A 21,643-nucleotide genomic window follows, 5' to 3' on the forward strand; every position below is an offset into this window, starting at 1 on the left:
ATTGGTAATAGCCTGGGTTAGGATTGCTCTGCCTTCTCTGAGAACATGGACAGCACTTGTGCAGCTGAATCTCAAACTGTGTGGGTATATCAGCCCATGAAGCACGCAGTGTTCACCGATCACAAAGCAAGACTGGTGGAAGAGAACATCCTCTTGCCGGTGTCCAACTTCTTGGATTTCCTATTCTGTGGAGTGGGAGGGTTGGTTTGGGACATGGAGGCCTGGGCAACCAGGCTCTCTGGGTGGGCTGCTGGGTGAGGGCGGTTCAGTCCCCAGAAAGCGAGCGATGGTGGAGGAAAATTGCCCTGTGCACAGGAGCCCCTGTAAAGGGCTTAGCCCATGCCCTGAGCAGGACATCCTTGAGAGATTCATTAAAAGGGCAGAGAGGCTGAAGCATCTCTGTCAAGATTTCTGGGGAATGGTACAGAAGCACACAAATAAGTCATGTAGTCAAAACGTACGAGCAGTAATAAAGTACTCAAAAGTTCAAATATGCGTTAGTCATATTTATTCTTCCCAATGTTTTTAATAGTTTGTGTGGATTAAGCGTGGCATCCAATAACTAACAGCAGCCGACATGTGTTTCGTCACAGAGACTTTTTCAAGGTTGAGTAGAACACATTGTGCCCAAATGCAAAAAAGCGTGAATTTTTTGATTTGTTTATGGGACTTACCTGATGACTTTGAGTGCAATGATGAGCTGGGACTTTCCATGAGACCGGGACCTGCAGCTTCACAGAGTCCAAGGAGGTCAGCGCAAGGTCCTGAATCACCTTGGGATTCATCGTGCGACAGTCGGGCAGGTTTTGGAGTTGTGGCCCGGTTCCAGGCAAACCAGGCAGGAGGTCTGTCACAGACATCTGCCTGGAACAGGAACCACAGTGTTTAAACCCCACAGGATTTTAGGGGTCATCCCTATTTGCACACTGAGAAAAAAGCTCAAAAAAGGTTGACAAAATATACAAAACAAATAGTCCAAAAATTGGACTGAGGTACTCTCTCCAAATCTGCGAGGATGGCACGGAAAGAAAAGAACTGATGTCAGCGGGTGGCACCTATATAGGCACTGCATGTCATTCGCCGGTGACCTGATCAATGCCACCTACCAGCGCTCAGAGGTACGTCTCAAGATTTTCCAGATCTAATCTGACACCTGAGGACTGTTCAAAGGTAAGGAATTTGTGACTAGAAATCTCTATCAGATAACGCAAGGAATAACTGGATGCCATTTCTCCAGGCACAAAACTGAGGATTTGTGTGGGTCAGCCACTGAGAACTGCTGGTCACATCCAATGCATGCTTAAAATGAATTAATATTTTCCCTTAAACTACTCAATTTAATTAGTAAATATGAAGGCCCACTGTTCATGGATCATATTGCAATCTCTCCAAACACCAACTAATAATGGTTGTGCACACACACTAAAACCTTTGGATCACAAGAGCACGTTAAAGATCATGTGCTACATCACCAAACTAAAATGCTATTGAAGCAGTTTACTTGCTAATAAAACCAACTATCCGGTAGCAAGTCTGTACATCAAATCCCTTACTATATAAAGGATGTCTCCATTCAGGGAGGTGTCAGTTCATGTATAATGTATAATCTCAACCACTGGAGAATGTTTTCCAAAGAGACGAGGAACGTAGAGCCTTATGTAGAGTTTGGCAGACAGGGTGCAGTATTTATCCTGCCATAGTCTACAAATGCCTAGAGACGAGGAACGTAGAGCCTTATGTAGAGTTTGGCAGACAGGGTGCAGTATTTATCGTGACATAGACTATAAATGCCTAGAGACGAGGAACGTAGAGCCTTATGTAGAGTTTGGCAGACAGGGTGCAGTATTTATCGTGACATAGACTATAAATGCCTTGTGATACAGCAGACAGGTCATCCACCAGGGTTTCTGATGGGATACTCTGCCTGTCAAACTCTAAATCAGACCCTTAGCCTTTTGTCCATTCTGGACACTGAAAACACTCACAACGTCCTCGGGCACTGTGTGGCGAATGCATGAAATACGTCGTCCAACATACATTATGGATCACATTCCGGTCCAGCGTCTTCTGGAGTAACTGCTTCAATCTCCTCCTGTTGGTTGACTTTTGAATTTTCACTCATCACTGTCTCTGTCCCCTCATGGATGACACGGTGGGCGGCTACAGTGTGCTTCCTTTGGGAAAGTCTTACTGTTGGAGACAAAAAAACGAAAGAGTGCATTGTAGAGTGCAATGTTGTAGCTTTGTAAAAACTAAGAAAAACTCTGTACTGTAACAGAGACATGGTAAGTCTGATTACATCTCTGTCAAGGTTGAAGTACTAGCACTATGCATGGTTATTACGTTCCATGTCATGCTTGCATTGTTCTCCTCTAATACATAAACAGTAAAGGGTAAATCATAATACAAATCCATTAAAACATCAGAGCACAATGACATCTGAAATCATCCGAGATAATCACAGTTTCTGTAGGATAAAGTAAATAAAAATAATCTGTAGTGATGGGAAGAGTGACGGTTGTTCTATAAACTAATCAGATATACCTCTTGGAAAACATGTTCTCTTTGTGTTGCATCAAACACCAAAGTTTATGGTCTTTATGAATGAAAAAGGAAAAACAGGGCAAATACTTCATAATTCAGTTGCAAAAGTATGAGCAGACACACCTTAGCGAATATGCATTAATAAAAATAGGGGTATTGCTATATTGGAAGAAAAGTGGCAAACAGGCAGTACACTCAGAAGAGTACTCCTTTGGATGAACACTCCAATCATGTTTAATAAAAAAAACATCCACTGCCCCATAGGTGTCAATGCTGTGGTGATCTAATGCTAATGTGAGCAGAGCTGTAGTCAGAACATGGATAAAGGGGCATTTTATCTGAGCTGAGGGATCACCTGACCAGCTGTCCAAGGAGTATTTCTTTGTCCCCAGTTTTAGGTTATAATTTCAACGGTTAATTCATTCAGTTTTGGCTTAGGGTAGAGCACCCATTTTGAAAAATATATTCCAAAGCAGGAAATATGGACTGTGTTCATAGGACTATCTTCAGAGCATTTGAAGACCGTGACTGGATCATAAACAGCCAATAGGGTGTAAATGCTACATGGAGAAGGCAATTCTTTTTTTGAAAGAATCTGCCCTGATATATCCCATTTTCTACACCCCCTTTGTACTTCATTCCATGCCCACCTCAAGTGGCTCATCAGGTACTGAGCAATATCAAATGATTTCCATGGTATAGGATTTTTATTTTTTTATTTAACCTGTTGGGCTATGCAATTGAATGTCCTAGTTTATACGAATACATGTAATGTACACAGACGAGAGGCTAGAAAAGATTTCTTTGTTGCATATTACAAATGAAAATCCCCAATGACTTTGCTTCTGGATCTTTGGAGAGCTGCTGAGGCCAATGCAGTATTTTCCACTGTAAAGCTCCTGGTAAAATGGTTTTCGATTGTAACTTCCAGTGCCCGCCTTTTAAAAAAAGTCAGCTTCTGTGTGCAGCTGGGAAAAAGGACTCTAGCGACGTTGCTTAGACACATGTGCACATGCATGCATTTTTTTTTCCCAATCTGTTTTATTACATTTTTGTGACATACAAACATGAATCACATATGAGCACAATAAAATGTCAATATGTCTGGGAGCATGGTCACCTTGCATTTCAATAGCATACAAGCCAATATGTTCTGAAACATTACTTGCAACCGCATCCTCATGTTAAGACATATGTTTCGTGGCTCTTACTCGTTACCTGCCGTCACTGATTGCAGTGAATACCACTACTTTGCATATTTACATCGTGAATGCAACTCCCAACTTAAAAAAAGGGTGCCATCGGGATGTTATGTTCACAGGAATCTGTATTTGGATATTGCTGCGATACGCAATGGTCCAATGATCTGTAGCGGTGTTGAGGCCGAGAGGCAACATATCTCAACAATGCCCAAAAAAAAAGAAAAAAAGAAAGGAGGAAAGAAAAGAAAATCATCTACAAAATATGAAACGCTAAACGATCGCCATCTAGGACACAATGCAGGCAGGGTGGGATTCATGCGTCCAAGTTTGTTGAAGCCTGTGTTGGGTTTGTGTTTGTGTATGAACTTAAGAGAGTCGTGACATGGCAAGCGCTCTTGGGGTGACACGGGGGGTGACTGACTACATAATTTACCTGGAGGGAAAAGGGCGTTTCGTTAGAGCATTTGTGGCGAAGGGGGGGGGGGTGTCTAGTTACCTGCAGCTTCAGCAATGTCACTGGCCAGTTGTGAAGATGTAGGACTGTCCGCGACATTGGGATGCCTGAGCGCTTTAAGAATAACGTCCCAGGACTGCGCCATTGGATACTGGCGCAGTCCTGCAGTTTCCTCTCTATGTAAGGTGGTTCTCCCAGCCTGTGCCCACACAGCAAGGGACTTCGCCCAACTTGTATGCGTTGGGGGGTCTCTGTGTTTCCATCTCTTCGTGATTAGGCGCTTTGCCGTTATTAATCCTAGATCCCTAAATCTGGATGTTACTTTATTTTTTTTTGTCCGCTGACTTAGACCCAATATGCAAAGTTCCCATGTACACTGCAGCGGCGCTTTGGTGCATTTCGTTAAGGTCTCTGCAACTGCCTGCCAGTATGGCTGAAGTGAGGTACAGGACCACAGCATATGTAATAGATCAGCGTCAGACAGTTGGCACCTTGGGCAGGAAGAGGTAGCGATATTGAAGTATTTATTCATCTTGTCAGGGGAAAGATACGCCCTGTGTAATATGTATGTCTGTATGAGCTTGAATCTCGAACTACGCGGTATATACGTAGGGCCAGCGAGTATCATGTCCCATTCCTTATCTGTCCATGGTTGTCCCCTGTCCTCAGCCCATCGCGCGCGGAGACTCGTCAGTGGCCTCAATGTGTGCTCAAGGAGAGCCCACACCAGCCAACGAACCACGTGAGATCCCTCACCCATGATGTGCAAATACTGTATGAGTTGATGTGTTAAAGGCTCAGTCGTCATATCCCCCCAGGCCGTTGTCAGAGTTCGCAATATAGAAGCATGTATGAGGAATTGACCGGTAGGGATATTATTCTCCATAGCTAATGTGTCAAAAGTTAAAAGAGTGCCCTCTGCATATAGATCTCCCACTGCCTCCAGCCCTGCCTCATGCCAAGTCGCCAATTCAGTTTCAGACACTTTTCCTCTGCCTCTAGGAGTTCCTGCGAGTGGTATCAATGGAGCATAGGGAGGTGTGTCTCGAGTCAGCTGAAGGCTCCTGCGATAACACCTATGTGCTAATTCAATATACATTTGAGGTGGGCGGGGGGATCGTGTAAGGGGGTGGAATAGGTGGCATAATTGAGATTGTGTCCACGGCAGTGAGGCGGTAGCAGTGTCATCTAGATTCCTGCCACTCAGCCACTTTGCTACCCACTGCAATTGGGAGGTAAGGTAGCAAAGCTCCATGTTCGGAACTGCCAGTCCGCCTTTGGTCGTTGGCGCATACATCTTCCACAATGCTATTCTAGGTCTTCCTTTATTCCAAATCAAGTCACGGAAAATACTTTCCAAATTCCTAAGTATCTTGACCGGGACATATATAGGGAGATTCGAAAAATGGTATAACAGCCTTGGCAATATTATCATCTTGGTTAGGGTAATGCGGCCCATTACGCTCAATGGAAGGGTTTTCCAGAAATGTACCTGCGCTTTAATGGCAGCGATGGTTCTCATTAGATTGCCGTTGAGTACATCAATAGGGGATCTGTATATGTGGATTCCCAGATATCGGAAAGTGGTTGGATACCAGGTCAGGGTAGTCCCATTGATTATTATATCTGTTTCTGTCATATTATTACTGAACGAGTACACTCCAGACTTTGTCCAGTTTACCCGAAGCCCGGACATTTTCTCAAATTTTCGGAAATTGTTGGCTATGCTTGGAGGTAAGTTCTGTAAATCCCTTATGTACAATAATAGATCATCCGCATATAGGGAGACTGTGTGTAATCCGTCACCCAGGGGTATGCCCCAATTCGCACCACTTTCTCGAAGAATTACCGCTAGGGGTTCCATTGCAAGAGAAAAAAGCAATGGGGACAGTGGGCACCCCTGTCGTGTCCCCCGTTTTATGCGTAGTGCATCTGAAAGCAGCTTTCCCGTTTTTACCCGGACTGTGGGGTGTTGATATAGCAGTCGCACCATCTGTACATATCCTTCCCCTAAATCATATTTATGCAGTACTGCTGCGAGATAAGGCCATTCCAGTGAATCAAAGGCCTTCTCTAGGTCAAGCACCAGGCAACCAGATTGCGGCCAATTGTCCGTAGCGTATTTTTGTATTTTTAATAACCGGCGTATATTTAGGGATGTGCTTCTAGTGGGGACAAATCAGTTTTGATCGGGATGGATTAATGTTCTAACTATCGGGGCAATGCGCTTGGCCAGCACAGACGCAAATATTTTATAGTCTGTGTTAAGAAGCGCCAATGGACGATAAGAGTCAAGAGATTCTGGATCTCTATTTGGCTTAAGTAGGGAGACAAGCGTCGCTTCATTTTGCGTGGCTGTGAGGGCAGAGTCCTCAATGGCAGCTCCATATAGGTTTAATAATGGAGGTATCAGGATGTCTGGGTATGCCTTATAAAATTCTACAGGTAAGCCGTCTGGGCCTGGTGACTTGCAATTGGACAAGGAAAATATACTTTTTCTAATCTCTTCTTGTGAGATGGGTTCACCAAGCTCCTCACTTTGTCCTGGAGTAGGCTGCGGTAATGTCAGCTCCGCAAGATAAGACTGGATATCTGTGGGTGTGGCTTGCAGCTGGGATTTATACAATGTGCTGTAATGGGATGTGAATGCCTCGTGAATGTCAGTCTGAGAGCACAGTGTGGCGCCCTGCGGTGTTCGTATTGATGTGACTGGCGAGGCTGCCACTTCTTTACGAATCAACCACAAGAGTAGTTTGCCCGGTTTATCACTCTGATGGTGTGTCCTCGCAGAGTGAGCTGCATAGTTCAGACAGCGCAGCCTGTCCAGCAACCGAGAATGCTCTTCCGTATCAGCTGCTAGAGATCCTTCAGGTTCCCCGGCTGCACTACACTCGCCTACGGGTAACCTCCGCTCTATGCCGGTTAGCTCTCTTTCAAGCTGTCTGCGCATTCCTGCTTGGGTACCCCTCATTACTACTTTAAATGCATCCCATTCTAATTGCGGTGTGGAGGCCGTGCCGGTATTCTCGTCAAAGTATTGAGCGGCGGCGGTAGCCAATGAGCTACGAAAAGGTGCGTCTAAAAGTATGTGAGGTTGTAACCTCCAGGTTGGGACTGGCGGCCTAATATGTTCCCACTCTAGATCTAGTGTGTGGGGGTTGTGGTCCGAGTGTGTCCGCCCTAGATAGTGTGCCGCAGTGACATTTGGCTGCAGGATGTTCGAGATCATAAAACGATCGAGGCGCACATGTAGTTTGTGTGCTCCCGAATAATAAGAATATATCTTATCAGTTGGGTTTCTGTGTCTCAATGCATCCACCAAGTGCCATTGAGTCGCCCAATTGTTCAGTGCTCGCATGGCAGTAGATACGTTTGTGCCTGTAAGGGGGGGGAACGAGCGATCCAATGTAAGATCCAATACACTGTTGTAGTCACCGCCTAGTATCAGTGGGGTGTTATGCCAAGGTGCTAGTATCTGTGAAATGTTATCCAGAAAAAAACCCTGTTCTGTGTTTGGCGCATAGAGCGATGCGATCACAAGTGGCCTGCCATCCAGTATACCCTTCACCACTACGTATCTACCCTCCTCATCAATTTTCGTGTCAGTGACCTTAAAGTGGAGCCCTGGTCTAACCCATATTAAAACCCCTTGTGCGAATGGAATAACCTGTGGCATATAATTGTCCCCGCCAGCGACGGTGTAGATGTGTTAATTCCGTTTTAGGTAAGTGCGTCTCCTGGAGGAGAGCAATTTGTATACGATGTCTCCTGAGGTAGGAGTAAATGAGATAACGGCGTGACGGGGTATGTATTCCTCTCACGTTCCATGTTCCTACTTTAACTGATGTCATAATATATACCTAATAACAGCAGCAGAGAAGAAAGTGAATATGTCACAGATAAGCTAAACATTACCGTTAATGGAAGGCACAACATTATTGGCTTTACAGTTGCAAAGTATCTGAATTTTATGTCCCAACATACTACAGATGGCGTTCCAAACAAAATTACATATAAAGATAATACCAAAAGGGCGAATATGCAACAAGCAATCGTCCAAACTTTGCATAGCAACAACATTTAAACAATGACTAAGGGGTTGGTCTGCGCACTATGCTATAAAATAGAATCAATCAAGTTTCGCAGCGCTGTCTCAAGAGGCTCCCCGGTTATGGCCAACGTTCAAGGGGCAGAGGTCGAGGTTTCACCTCTACATTATGAGGATAATTTCAGATATTTATGAAGGACATATTTGCTATCATTAACTTGCAACAACAGTTCTAAGCCTATCAGTTTGTTAGGTTCCCTGCTCCAGACGCGAAGCGGCCAGAGTATGGTCACCAATAGTTATCTCTCTGAGTGATGCAGAGAGTGACATGGTATACTTGCTTGCCCGAACTGTCCTCAAGCTCCACATCTTGTAGTGGAGGACTGCAGGTTGGACCTCAAATGATGTCGCCAGATGTCTGCGGGGTGACGGCTGGCAGTTCATATGAATCCTGTGAAGTCTGTAGGTCATCAGAAAGGTCATCATCACTGGCCTGTTCCTGCTGGCTGAGAGCGAAGGCGCCCGCTTCCACTGCAGACCCGCTGATGCCAGCTGCCGCCCGAAGGGCCTCGTGCTGCCCGCTGAGCACCTGGTCTTGGTCAGTCGTACACGCTGTGAGGCTCGTTGCTGTTTCCGTACCAGCCTGCGGCGACGAGATGGGCCGCCCGTGCCTGAGTTTGCGTGCGAACAGTGTCTGCTCCAGAGTCTGCAGGGGCATATGTGTCCATCCAGTCTTCTGCCAACTCTGGGGTATCGAAGAAGTGCGTTTTCCCTTGTGCGACGACTCGCAGCCGAGCGGGATACAGTAGAGAATATTTAAGACTGTGTTGGCGAAGGCGCTTTTTAACTGCCATGTAAGAGAGTCTCTGTTTCTGGACCTGTATCGTGTAATCCAGGAAGAACATTACACTATGATTGCCAACGTGGATGTCTTGTAGTTTCCTGGTTTCTTGTAGCACAGCGTCTCTGTCCCTATAGTTGAGCAGGCGGATTAGAAACGGTCTTGGGTTGGAGCCCGTGGGTAGAGGTCGTGTAGGCACCCTATGCGCTCGTTCCACCACAAAGTGAGGCGAGAGGGCTCCCTCGGGCAACAGAGAACGGAGCCAAGTCTCAGTGTACGCAATGGGATCTCTTCCTTCCTCCTTCTCTGGCAGGCCTACCGCGCAAACATTGTTCCGTCTCTCCAGCCCTTCAGCATCCTCGACCCTGTCCTCTAGGAATTCTACTCTGTTGAGCAGGTTTCGTACATGATTGTCCCCCGCTGCTACTATAGGGGTGATGTCAGCGATAGTGGCTTCCAAGGTGGCAGTGCGGTCTGTCAATTTACTATGGCCAGCACGCAGGTGGGTAAGATCAATTGCTACCTTATCTATTTTATTTTCAAGTGAAGTACGAATTTGGTTAAGTGTCTCTCCCAGTTTTTCCACTGCTGCAAGTACCGCATCTAGTTTACTGGAGGTTGGATCAATGTGGGTCTGCACCGCCATCTTACTCGTTTTCGTTTTTGATGCCAGGGGTGGTGCTAGGGTACCTCCTGCTCCTACCTTAGCACGTGTACCGTGCAAGATCAGGCCCGGGCGTCAACTTAATCATCGTTCCCCACAATTTCAGGCCTGCAAGACCTGGCGCAGTGAACGATGAGTCGAGAGAGTTAGTGCGTGAGGCCTGTTTTGTTTCCTCCCTTCTCCTAGTTCCTCGTCTCGTTATTATGTGCGGCCCAGGTAGTGGTGATTATATTGCTGTCCACCTGTAGTGCATCTGTAGTTAACAGCGGTGAACTGAGCTGAGGTCCCTATCACCTGTGCGCCCCTCAGAGTCCCCAAACAGTTCCGACTTCAGAAGAGAAGTTATAGGCTGCGAGGAACAGTCTGAGGCTGATTTTCACCAGGCAATAAGAGGGTGGGAAAAGTGACTTACAGCTTCAATGCAAGAGTTCCCAGCTTCTGCTCGTGGTTGTTTCAGGGGGGAATGAGGCAGGGTGGCGGCATATCTGGATGTTTGTGTTCATGGGCATCTCTGCCTCCTTCACGCTCTCCTGTCGATGGTTACGGTCTGATCCAGCCTCACCTGGGCTGCTGTCCCACAGACCGATGGGCCACTGCATACAGCGAGGTAGGCCTCCCCATCAGCCTCCACCACCTCACTCCACCCAAGGCGCAGCCGCCTCCGCAGCCCAGGAAGCAGGACCCAGGCACAGGTCATCCGGGACAGCCTCTGCAATTCTATAACTGGTCATCCAGCTCTGTGAGGAGGCAGAGTGCACCGCGGGGGCCAGGACATGACCACGGTCGCCTAAACAGGGAAGACCAGCCCCGCCGCGCAGACGGTCCTCAGGTGCTCATGTGGAGATATGGGGGACGGACCCAGCAGTTATGGACCAGGGGCCCCCCACAGCAGGGGTCAGCAGCAGCAGAGCCAGAAGTTATGTGTGAGGAGGGGGGGGCGCCCAATGATCACTGTGCAGCTGCCAATTCCGGGCCACCCCACTCACTGCCTGCAGTGCACCTCAGAATCAGGCGAGAAGGATCCGCTGTGTTTCGTGTGTCCCACGCAGCCTCAGAACCCCGACATCTCCGCCCGAACATGCATGCCCTCACCTCCTCCGCAGGCGTCCACTCTTCCGGCACCGGAGCCCCGATGCAGGGGTAATCCGCGACTCACGTCCCAGCCGCGAGGACAGCTGTCGGTATTGCCGAGACGCGAGGGGCGTGCGACCCGGGAGCTGACTTTTAAGTGCTCCGGTCCAACTTTGCGGGATTTCAGAATGCAAGTGGCCGTCGTCCGTGCAGGGCTGCGCGATCCCTGCGCTCCGGCACCTTTACCAGGACGAGTGCTCCACTCGTTGAGGCCCCGTGGGCGGAGCCGAGCCCGCGTGAACCGCACCACCAACTCGCCGCAGGCCCTCCCGGTGTCATGCAGGGCCAGGAGTCGCGATGCGGAGCGAGGTCGCCTATTGCTCCCAGATTTCCTCCGGAGCTTTAGGCCATGTCCGGGCGTCGTGCCAGCTAACCACAGCCTCTACAGTGCGGTAGTGTCGGATTACTGAGGCCAGAACCGGGAGCCTGCAACGGAGCTCTAATCGAGCATGTCCTGCTTCATTGCCAGTTTAGCCACGCCCCCCGTGCACATGCATGCATTTATGCAGGCTACGCAAGAAAGACTCTTGTCTGTTCAAAGGTAGCACTGTGACAGATGGGGTCCCAGACTAAACTGTTATGATTTAAATCGAGACTTGTAGGAACTGCATCATTCCTCCTGGGTAAAAGGTATGTTAAATTGTGATCAGACTGTAACTGTGATTCAAACATGATATAAGGGTCAATAGTGCTGCACTGTATATAAATTGTTGAGCCCCGATGCTAACTATTAGGCAAGGGAGGCTCCTCCACGAAGGCGGAGGAGCGTCACACCACTGCTTTCTCGCAGTAGGCAGAAACATAAAATAGTATTCTGAATACCATTTTATGTTTCTGCTTCTCGCACTACGAGAAAGCAGAAGGGTTTGGTTAAACGGCCCTGCTCTAGGCAGCGGAGGAGTGGCTTGCCCACTGTTGTGGGCGCTGACTGTTTGTTCGGTCCCAGGCCGACCAAACCTGTCATAGGCGCTCTCCCGTTTTCTCCATGTAGGCTGCATGCAGCCTGCATGGAGAAACCGGCCTCCCCATAGACGCCTGTGCGGTAGACGTCCCAGCCAATCACAACACTGCCATTGCAGTGTTGTGATTGGCTTAGGGGAGGTAAGGGAGGCTACCTGCTTCCTGTGAGAAGCAGAGAGAGAAGAAGCGACGCAGGACCGGAGGTAAGTTTTAATATATATATATATATATATTTTTTTTAATTACCCCCACCTCCCCGCGCGACCTCCCACCCTGCCACCGGCGAGTCATGCCAGTCCTTTTGAAACATCTGGACTTCTTACCATATTCTATAAGTAGATATGTTTCTCTGAAGAGATTCAGCCCATCAGTTACCTGGCTGGAGAAATTAATTACTCTGCTGCACTGGCAGACAGAAAAAAAATCTCCAGGATCAACTGATCAATTCCAGAAGTATTAAGCAACGCTTACTGGAGGAGGGGTTGGGTTTCAAATCTACTTAGCCATCATTCTGCAACTGCTTGCTAATACAGGGGAGGGGTGCTCCCAGGACGTGACAATAAAAGGGTCAGACTTATGTTTCTGCTTCCCAGGAATGGATCCCTTTGAAAAGTTTAGGAGATAACAGAATGCCAGGGTGGGCCAAGATTGGTTCAGAGGTGGTTGTGCCTCAACTTTGGATTGAACTGCTATTTTTAATCCTATCTAGAACTCAGCACAGTCTGTGGGCTGGTTCCATTTAGTTATATTAGAGGATGGAAACATGAAGCGGCATGTAAGGAAATACCTATTTTCGTGTGGTCACCCCAAAGTTTTAGGCATTTGTTGCTGGTTTTTCGACTTTGAGGTTGCACTAAGGCCTGCTAATCAGACCTCATTGACAGTGCCCTGACCCTAAACTGTGTATTCTGAATTGACTTACACCAGATTGGCATAAGCTAACTTACTTTTAAGCCCATAGTTTATGGTACCCAGGGCATGTATGTTAGAGGGTCACTCCAGGGATTGCAGCACTGTTTGTGACATTTGATGTGACCCATGTAAAGCCAACCCCCCAGTCCACCACTGCATACTGGACAAGCAGTTTACACCTGCTAGCCAGCCTCACCACTGCCCACAGTGTCCAAGCCATGCCTCCCCCGGAAATGTGTCTAAGTCACACCTGTGGCAGGCCCATCGAGCCCTAAGGCAGGATGCAACATATTTCACAGGAATAACATGTATTTTTTATGGTCCGACAGTAAAAATGCTAAACTGATGTTTTTACTGTGGTAAGACCTGGTCGCCCCATTGGCGAGTACACGGTTACATGCTTAACCCCTCAGGTGTGCTAACTCCTGAACGGTGCTGCCAAAGTTGATTCTCCAAGGTATCAAACAACGACTGAGATTGAGCCCCACTGGTTTCTCCAAGTGAAATTAATGTAACATGTTAAATCTCCTGAGATGCTAAGGACTCCTAGGAAAGGAGACATAAGAGGCCTGCACTGGAGATAGGTGTTACCACCCTGCTGCAGGAAGCCACATAGTGTTGGCCTAAAATACGAGCTTCAAAGCTGAAGCCGCTTTTGAAGAGCAAATGGGGAACACTTGGTAGAGGGGCAGCCCTGTTGTTTAGGTAGACTAGCTGGCACCCGCGAAGGAGAAGGGAAACCTGTAGTCAAACCATTTTCTAGGGGCGTGTAGTCCCCTTGGTAGCCACACCTCTGGATTGGGTTAGGGAGTTCACACACCAAAAGTGTTGTCCTGCCATGTTTGAAGAATGTGCATCTTGGGATAGCCAGATGCCACACTTCACAGGAAGTGGTCATCAGGTGGGAGAGAACCTGGTAGCCATTCGACTACCAACCGCACTCTATAGTATGATGGTAATTTCTGGGCATAAATAAATAAACTCAGAACTCATTAGGAGTGGAAGAAGGTCCGAAGAAGGCTGTACTCTGGAACAAGTGAAGAGACACTGCACTGGCGTGGATTGCACTTGCTGAAGTTGGTGGCTAGCAAAGGAGAAGGATTGTGCCTGCTGTGTCCTGCCTGTGAAGTAGTAGTCTTCTTAGCTCAGCTGAAGCATGAGACTCCAAGGGTCACTTGACTGACCTGTTTGCAGCACAGGGCCACAACAGCTAAGGAAGCCTGCTGGGGCGAGTTGGTAGCCCAGATCTCCAAGCCGCTGTCTTTTGTCGCTGTGCAGCACCAGATACCAGACACCAGAACCCAATGCACAAAGTTGCACCTGAGTTCACTGAGCCCGAGGAAGTCATTGGAGTGCAGTTTGGTTGCCCAGAAGTAGAGTTATCGTCTAAGGAAGGAAACTGCTATTACCGCAATACTAGGCGACTGGTAGCCCACTGGCGACTGGACTTCTGACAGGACTGAGAGGATTTTGAGGGATGTCGACCTGTATGCCCAGGATCGCCTCATCAAATCAGTGGACAGAGGAGTAGCAGCAGGAAGACTCCTGTTGATTACATCACATCTACATCATCCTTGAGCATCTTCAGCATCCTGTATCCCTTGCATCAGGACCACTCCATAGAAACATATAGGAAAGGGATTAAAGTGCCTTGAACTCACTAAGGTAACTGTTTCTGTGGACTGTGTTGGTCACCATGATTTGCTCCCTAACAAATGCAACTCTAAGTAACCTTATTGATACTTACCTGAAGTTTTTCTTGAAAGTGTTCAAGTGTCAAATTCATTTCATTTCCCAATGCTTGTTCGAGGGTAAGTGAAAAAGTGCATATTTACCAATACTTTCTAAATTTAATATCTCCAGAACCCTCTTGTGGATTTTGTTGTTGTTGTGCTGTCTACAAATAGATTACAAAAATAGTCTATCTTTATAAGTTGGTGCCGGATTTCTTGAGGGTCTAGTTAATTTCTTCTTCAATAGTTTTGGAGCTGTTTAAAAGGTTGTGTAAGCCTTGATGCTCTAAGCCAAAACTACCCAGGGTTAAACTAGAGGGTTTAAATAAACAAAACCTACTGGTCCTAAAGGAGTTGGTAAGTATATGACACGGAGAGGTCGCACAACTACGCCACATAATACAACTGATTTCCTCACGGCACTACTAGATTGGGTGGGTGTCCCACCAATCTCAGGAAACTTTACCTCCCTTTTTAAGTCCCTGCGCAGGATAAGAAATGGAAAAGGAGCATACCCGAACAGAGAAAGGAAGGCCATAGCTGATGAACTCCTGTCAAGAGTCTAGCCAGCAGCAACCAACTCCTGGCTTGTAATATAGACTTTGTGTCTCTCTCCAGGGCTGGTCACACTACTTCCTGGTGCCTTCCCAGGGCCAGTGGAGGGTGAACTTGATGGTAACTGTGGGAAAATGGGTTACTATTTGGGCGGAGTTGGGGGGATAAAACCCTACTCAAGGCACAACCACAATTCTTGTGAAACACAAGCAAACACCAAATTAACAAGTGCCTAACCCTCTGGTAGCTTGGCACAAATCAGTCAGGCTTAACTTAGAGGCAATGTGTAAAGTACTTATGCAACACTTCAAACAGTAATAAAGTGAAAACAGAAAACCAGAAAAACCCACCGGAGATATGCAATTTGAAAGATTTAAGTGAAATAAGTGCCTAAAACACATAGGGCCAACTGTGGTTATGTGTTTGCACTGGACCGGGACAAAGTCACAAGTTCAGGCTGACCACGATGGAGCGCAGGCTGAGTAATCGTCAAGGATGTCATCGATTGAGGGGCTTGTGATGCAAAGGCTTGGGCTGAAGATGCATCGTGCAGCCGTGGTTCCAATGCAGCTGTGAGGAAATGTGTTGCGCTGTGCTGGTTGTACTCACAGGCCAACAGCTGGGCTGGCAGAGTACCTCTGGGCCCACTTTAAAGAGTCCAGGACTGGGGTGGCACCACTTAGGGGGGAAAGAATCACTGCAGGTAGAGTCCAGGTGCTGGGTTCAAGGTGGTTTGAGCTTTTTCTGTCCCAGAGGCTCTGATCAGGAGGCAAGCCAACTAGCACTGGGTTGTCCTGGGTTTAAGATGCAAGTACAGTCCTTCTTACTCAGACAGCAGAGCACAGCAGAGCAACAGAGTAGTAGTCCTTCTATAGGTCCAGAGGTGTACTGCAGAGTTTGGTCTGAGAGTCCATTATTTATAACTGGTGCCCACTTTGAAGTTTCTAGAGATTTTCCCCCCCAGCGGTGCTTGGCATTTCCTGCCGCCTTGCCCTGGCCCCCGCTTGTCTGGGGACACAAAAGACTACTGTCAAACCCCTTTGTGAGTGTGCAGCGCAGAGCATTTGTGCTGTGCAAATGTAGTAGGTGACACCTCCCCCCTCCTCAAGACAGAGATGGCCCATCTTGCCAACACCTGTTTCCCCTTTTTCTTAGTGTCTGGGAGCAATACATAAAGACCAACTGTCAGCTACACCTGGTCAAGAGACCCAGGATACACAGGCTGAAGGCACTAAATTGATGGGACAAGAAAATGGAAACTTTCTTAATAGTGTGAATTTCAGATTTGTGACTTAAAATCCGACTTTACTAATAAAGAGAGTTTTAAATTACAATTCTTTAGACACCAAACTTGATATTCCCACCTGTGCACCATTAAATGTTATCACTTATTAGATGTAATAAGTTAACCCAATGTTATCCTATGGGAGAGGTAGGTCTTGCAGTAGTGAAAAATCAATGGAAGATCAGTAGACATCGTGAATCACTTGATTCATTTTTTTAAAACAGATTTTTATTGAGTTTTAGTAAACAGACAGTCAAATCTGTGATCTTCAGGATGCACAAGTGAGCAAATCAACATACAGTACTATAGCTAACATGACAAGCAGGGCACAAAGTCATGCTCAGCTCCTACCCAGTACTCGTGATGCAGCGCAGTCCATCAGCATGTTTGACCCAGTCCCATGAGGCAAAGCTGCAAGAAGAACTCCTGATCCCCTCCCTCCCCTCCCATACCCAAAACACCCCCAACATCATCCCCCCTCCCAACCACCCACCCAAGCATGTCGCCAGATACTGCAGCACCCAGAAGGCAAACAAATCTCGCACACCACCTATCAGTATCCCTACCTCAGAGATCGGGCGGCGCGGGGATCAGAGACACAAGGGGAAGCCTCCTATCATACTCGCGGGGGGCGAAGTGCATATTGCACTCCCACAGGTGGGCAAGGTCATTCAAGGGGCCCGTTCCACATCCCTCCCATCAAGGGTATCCTCCTCCTCCAAAGCCAGATGCTTGACCAGTTCCAGGAGTGCTACCCATGCCCAGGCCATTTCCAATGATTTCTCACTCCCATTACGCTGAGCCAAACAGAGCCTATAGTTCCCCTCGCTTTCTGCCCATTTCACCAGCTCTTTATTCCAGCGCACTAGACTAGGCCCCTGCCTCGTTTTCCAGTGGGAAGCAAGATCTCTCTTAGCCAACACCAACCCTAGGTCAATGAACCTGCTGGTAACCTTAGTTTTCGCAGTGTGGGGGAACCAATGTAACAAGCTGACCCCTGGAGTCACAGCTACCTCCCTCTCCGTCACAGCTAGCAGAACAGCCATCACCCCTCTCCGGAAGTCTCCCACCCACGGGCATTCCCAAAACATGTGGAGAAAACTCGCCCCAACCTCGGCGCACCGGGGACAAGTGGTCTCCACCCCAAAGTATTCAGCAATTTTACCAGGTGTGAGGTGGGCCCTATGTAAAACATAGAACTGAATGAGCTGAAAGCGTGCATTCCGAGAACATTTCCATGGCCGATCTACGATCATCTCCCATGGTTTGTCTGCAATGGGCTCCCCCCAGATCCGCCTCCCATTTGAGGCACAACGCCGTCAGTGGCTGTCTCACATCGCGGGTGATTCGGCGATAGAGACAGGTCACTGCCTTAAAGGTACCCGCGGCCATCACCACATATTGGAAAGCAAGAGACGTATCTGGCTCCAAGAGTCCCCTTCCCCAGTGCCGTCTGATAGCCGCTGTCAAGGCTGCGTGGAAGAGAAAATCCCCTCGCGGGAGATCATGTCGCTCCCTAAGGTCATTAAAAGGGAGAAGGTTACCGTCTTCATAGAGGTCACCGATCACCGTAACCCCTGCCTCCTCCCAGGCCAGTAACTTACTCCAATCCCCCCCATGGGGTAACACCTCACACATCCGCAACGGGATCTCGGGCGCATACGGAGTCTTGACGTGTGCCCTTCTGGCCAGACGTGCCCAGCACTTGCTCACCGCGCGTAAATCCGGCTGCAGTAAGGCACCTCGCAACGGGGCCCGTAGCAGCACACAGGACAAGTGACGCCAGCTCGGATCCGACCCATCCTGTTCCTACGGTTGACGAATATGACCCGCCACCCACTTCGTAAACCATTGAATCTGCGCAGCATGATAATAGGCCTCCAAGTCTGGCAACACGAGGCCTCCCTCCTCCCTGGGCCTCTGGAGAGTGCTCAGAGCTATCCTACGCCTATCAGCTCCCCAAATAAATCCCGTAATGAAAGTGTTAATCTGAGCAAAAAGTTTTCCCGGGATCCAAACAGGAAGCGTTCCAAAATAATAGAGGAACCGGGGCAGTATGACCATCTTCACCAATGCAACCCTGCCCGCAACTGAAAGGGGAAGAGTCCCCCAAAAAGCAAAGCAGGCCCTCGCTCCGCTCACCGCCCGCCCCACGTTACCTTCCAAAAGGTCTCCTGGATCATGATAGATTAAAGTCCCCAAGTACGGCAAACATTGGCTTTCCCACGGAACATCTCCTGCCCTCGGACGGTCTACCCTGTCAGGCCTAACAGGAAACAAGCACGACTTTGTCCAATTCACCCGGAGTCCCGCCACCCTCCCCAAGGTCTCCAGCAGGGCCCTCGCACCCCGTAATGCGTCTCCTGTGTCCGGCAGGAACATGAGGAGATCGTCCGCATATAGTGCTATATGCTGCATTCGTCCCTCCACCAGAAGTCCCGGGAAATACTGCCCCACCCGAGCGTGGGCAGCAATGGGCTCCATCGCCAGGGCAAATAATAAAGGGGACAACGGGCACCCCTGCCTCGTCCCCCGAGCAACTGTCCAGCAAGCAGAAATCAGGCCCCACGTCCTCACTCTGGCAGTGGAAGCACTGTAGAGCTGCTTCGTCCATTGTACAAAACAGTCACCCAAACCGAATTCCCGCAGGACGTTAAAAAGATAGGTTCACTCCAGGCTATCAAAGGCCTTTTCGATATCGACCGCAAAAATGCAGGCCTCTTCCATGACATCCATGACATCAGAGTCGGACCCCAAAATACGCAGAAGGCGGCGCACATTCATCGCGGTATTCCTAGAAGGAATAAATCCAGCCTGATCCGTATGAATCAGGACCGTCATATGGGGCATCAAACGACTAGCCAGAATTCGGCTTAAAATCTTGCAGTCAAGATTAAGCATCGCTAAAGGCCTGTACGAGGAGCGATCCCAGGCAGGCTTGCCCGGCTTGAGCAGGGGGACGATGAGGGCCTCACGGGTGGAGGTAGGGAGGGCACCCTCCTGCCGCACCTTATTGTAGAGCGCCACCAAACAGGGAGTCAAAACGTCTGCGTAGGTCGCTTAAAATTCGATGGGAAGCCTGGCGTTTTGTTTCTGGCCATATGTTTTATGGCGCTGCGGACTTCACCCGCCTCAATATCTCGACCAAGAGCCTCGGCATCCTCAGCCCCAAGATGAGGCAGCTCAGCCCGCGACAGAAGCTCCTCGTCACCCGGAAGTCCAGGTCCCAGCCATAATTGAGTATAATATTGTAGGAAACAGTCGTTGATACCCTTTTGGGAGTACAGCACCTCATCCCCCTGGTCTCTCAATTCCATTATCATTGTCCCCCCGGGCGCGCCGGATTGGCCAACCAGGTCAGTAATGCCCGGCCTTATCACGCTCCACATGCACCTTAACCGTGTAAGCCTTAAAATCAAACCATCGCAACCTCTCGCTTTGCACTGCCAGTTCTTCTCGAGCTTCAAGCAACCCCTCCTGGCGGTCCAGACGCTCCTGGTGCTCCCTCTCTGAATCGCGCACCTTCTGTTCTGCCTTAAGCACCTCCTGCAGCAGCCCTTTGGGCACTCCAACTACCTCCCCTATGCAGCGCCCCCTGATTACCGACTTAAAGGCATCTCATTCGACCATCAGCGAAGATGCCGTATTAGTGTTCACCTTAAAGTAGTCATCCATGGCCGACCCAATATTAGCACAGAACACTTGGTCCTCTAGAGTGTCAGGTCGGAGCCGCCAAGTGGGGATGGCAGGGCGATCCCGCAGCCAGTGCAGAATTGTCAAGAGTGGATTATGATCAGACGCTGTCCTAGCTAAATACTCACTGTGCGCCATCCCCCCGTGGACATCCGGGGAGCTAAGGATCGAATCTAACCGCACATGCAGGTTGTGCAACGATGAAAAATAAGAATAGTTACTGTCAAACGGGTGGTGCGCCCTCCAAGTATCCGTCAACCCCCACTGGTACTGCCAATCCCGCCGCACCGCAGCTAGCCTATGGATCGGGGAATCCGCAAGCGGGGGATGGGACCGGTCTAGGGAGACATCTGTGATGCAATTGAAGTCTCCACCCAGGAGGACTGAACCAGTCAATAAGGGAGCCAACTTCCCTGAGAGGTGCGCAAAATGGAAGCCTGATCTGTGTTGGGGGCGTGTATACTCCCCAGCACAATGTCCCTGCCGTCAAAATGCCCCGCCACCACAACAAAGGGTCCGTCAGGGTCAATCACCTGCCCAGTGCTCTGAAACGGTACCCCCGCCCGGACCCAGACCAGTGCGCCTCGTGCATAAGCCGAATATGTGGTACAGAACACCTGTCCCCTCAACCTTCGCTGCAAGGCCAAGCCCTCCTGTTTATTCAAGTTCGTTTCCTGTAACAGTGCGCTCTGCATCCCACGCCTCCTAAGGTAAGCATGTATTTTGTGACGGCGAGTCATGGTATGCATCCCCCTAATGTTCCAAGACAGGCATTTAAGACCTACGGTGGTAGCCATGACGCAGTGAAGAGAATGTTACTACCCCTACCCCCCATGGCGACATGCTTGGTCCCTCCCTCTCCCCCCCTCCCTGCACCCCAACTCCCCCAACTCCCACTCCCCAGGATAGGTACCCTGAAACTAGCCCCCATCCAAACTGAATGAACCATCAATGGTGCCAAAATGGGTAGTGAGAAGCGTGCTGACCCCATGGGACCCAAAGCCACCCCGGCACTCCCCCCGCCCAGTGTCAATGAGCCCGCAAGAGCCCCCTGGGGACCCCTGTAACAGTGAGCCATTGGTGCCAACTTTCCTCTCCCCTCAAGGCAGACCCACCCAACAATTAAACCTGGGCTGTATCCCAAGGGTGTCTCCCCCCGCCATCAAATTCCAGCTTCAGCCGAATAAATCCACCGCCTGTGGCGTGATCTCCGGTAATTCATTCCCAGAGTCTCCATTTGTGCTTCCAGCCGGAGATGAGCCAGTACCCTCCAGCGCTCGGCTGGAAGACGCAGAAGCAGGACTAGTTTCACCCTGGCTGATCGCCAGCACTGCCTGTACAGCTCTGTCTCGTTCCATCCGACGGTCTAGTGGTGTGAGAGCCCGCAACGGACTTGTAGCCTCAGGGGATCTACGCTCTGCATTGTTCGCTGGCAAAGTCCGCCTCGATCTCACCTGCCTGGTGAGCGCCACGCATCCTGTGGAGTAGTGAAAAAGAGTGTGCTGGAACCATCCACCACCAGCAGCCGTGCCTGGAAGAGCATTGCATAAGTAATATGGAGTTGTCGCAATTTCCACTTGAGAGCAACGAAGGAAGCACGTTGCCACTGAACTTCCCTGGT

General features: G+C 49.1%; 1 protein-coding gene across 2 annotated transcripts in view; it reads right to left on the minus strand.

Annotated features, from left to right (window-relative positions):
- The window catches only part of CFAP91 (cilia and flagella associated protein 91), a 587,002-nt gene that overhangs the window by 14,850 nt on the left and 550,509 nt on the right, over positions 1–21,643 (minus strand). For both annotated transcript variants that reach the window (XM_085621057.1, XM_085621056.1), the window contains exon 17: positions 2,038–2,190. In XM_085621057.1, coding sequence (XP_085477183.1) covers positions 2,039–2,190 — 152 coding nt within the window. In that variant the 3' untranslated portion in view covers position 2,038. The remainder of the gene's footprint in view (positions 1–2,037; positions 2,191–21,643) is intronic.

This window comes from Triturus cristatus, chromosome 8 (assembly GCF_964204655.1).
Source record: "Triturus cristatus chromosome 8, aTriCri1.1, whole genome shotgun sequence".
NCBI lineage: Eukaryota > Metazoa > Chordata > Amphibia > Caudata > Salamandridae > Triturus > Triturus cristatus.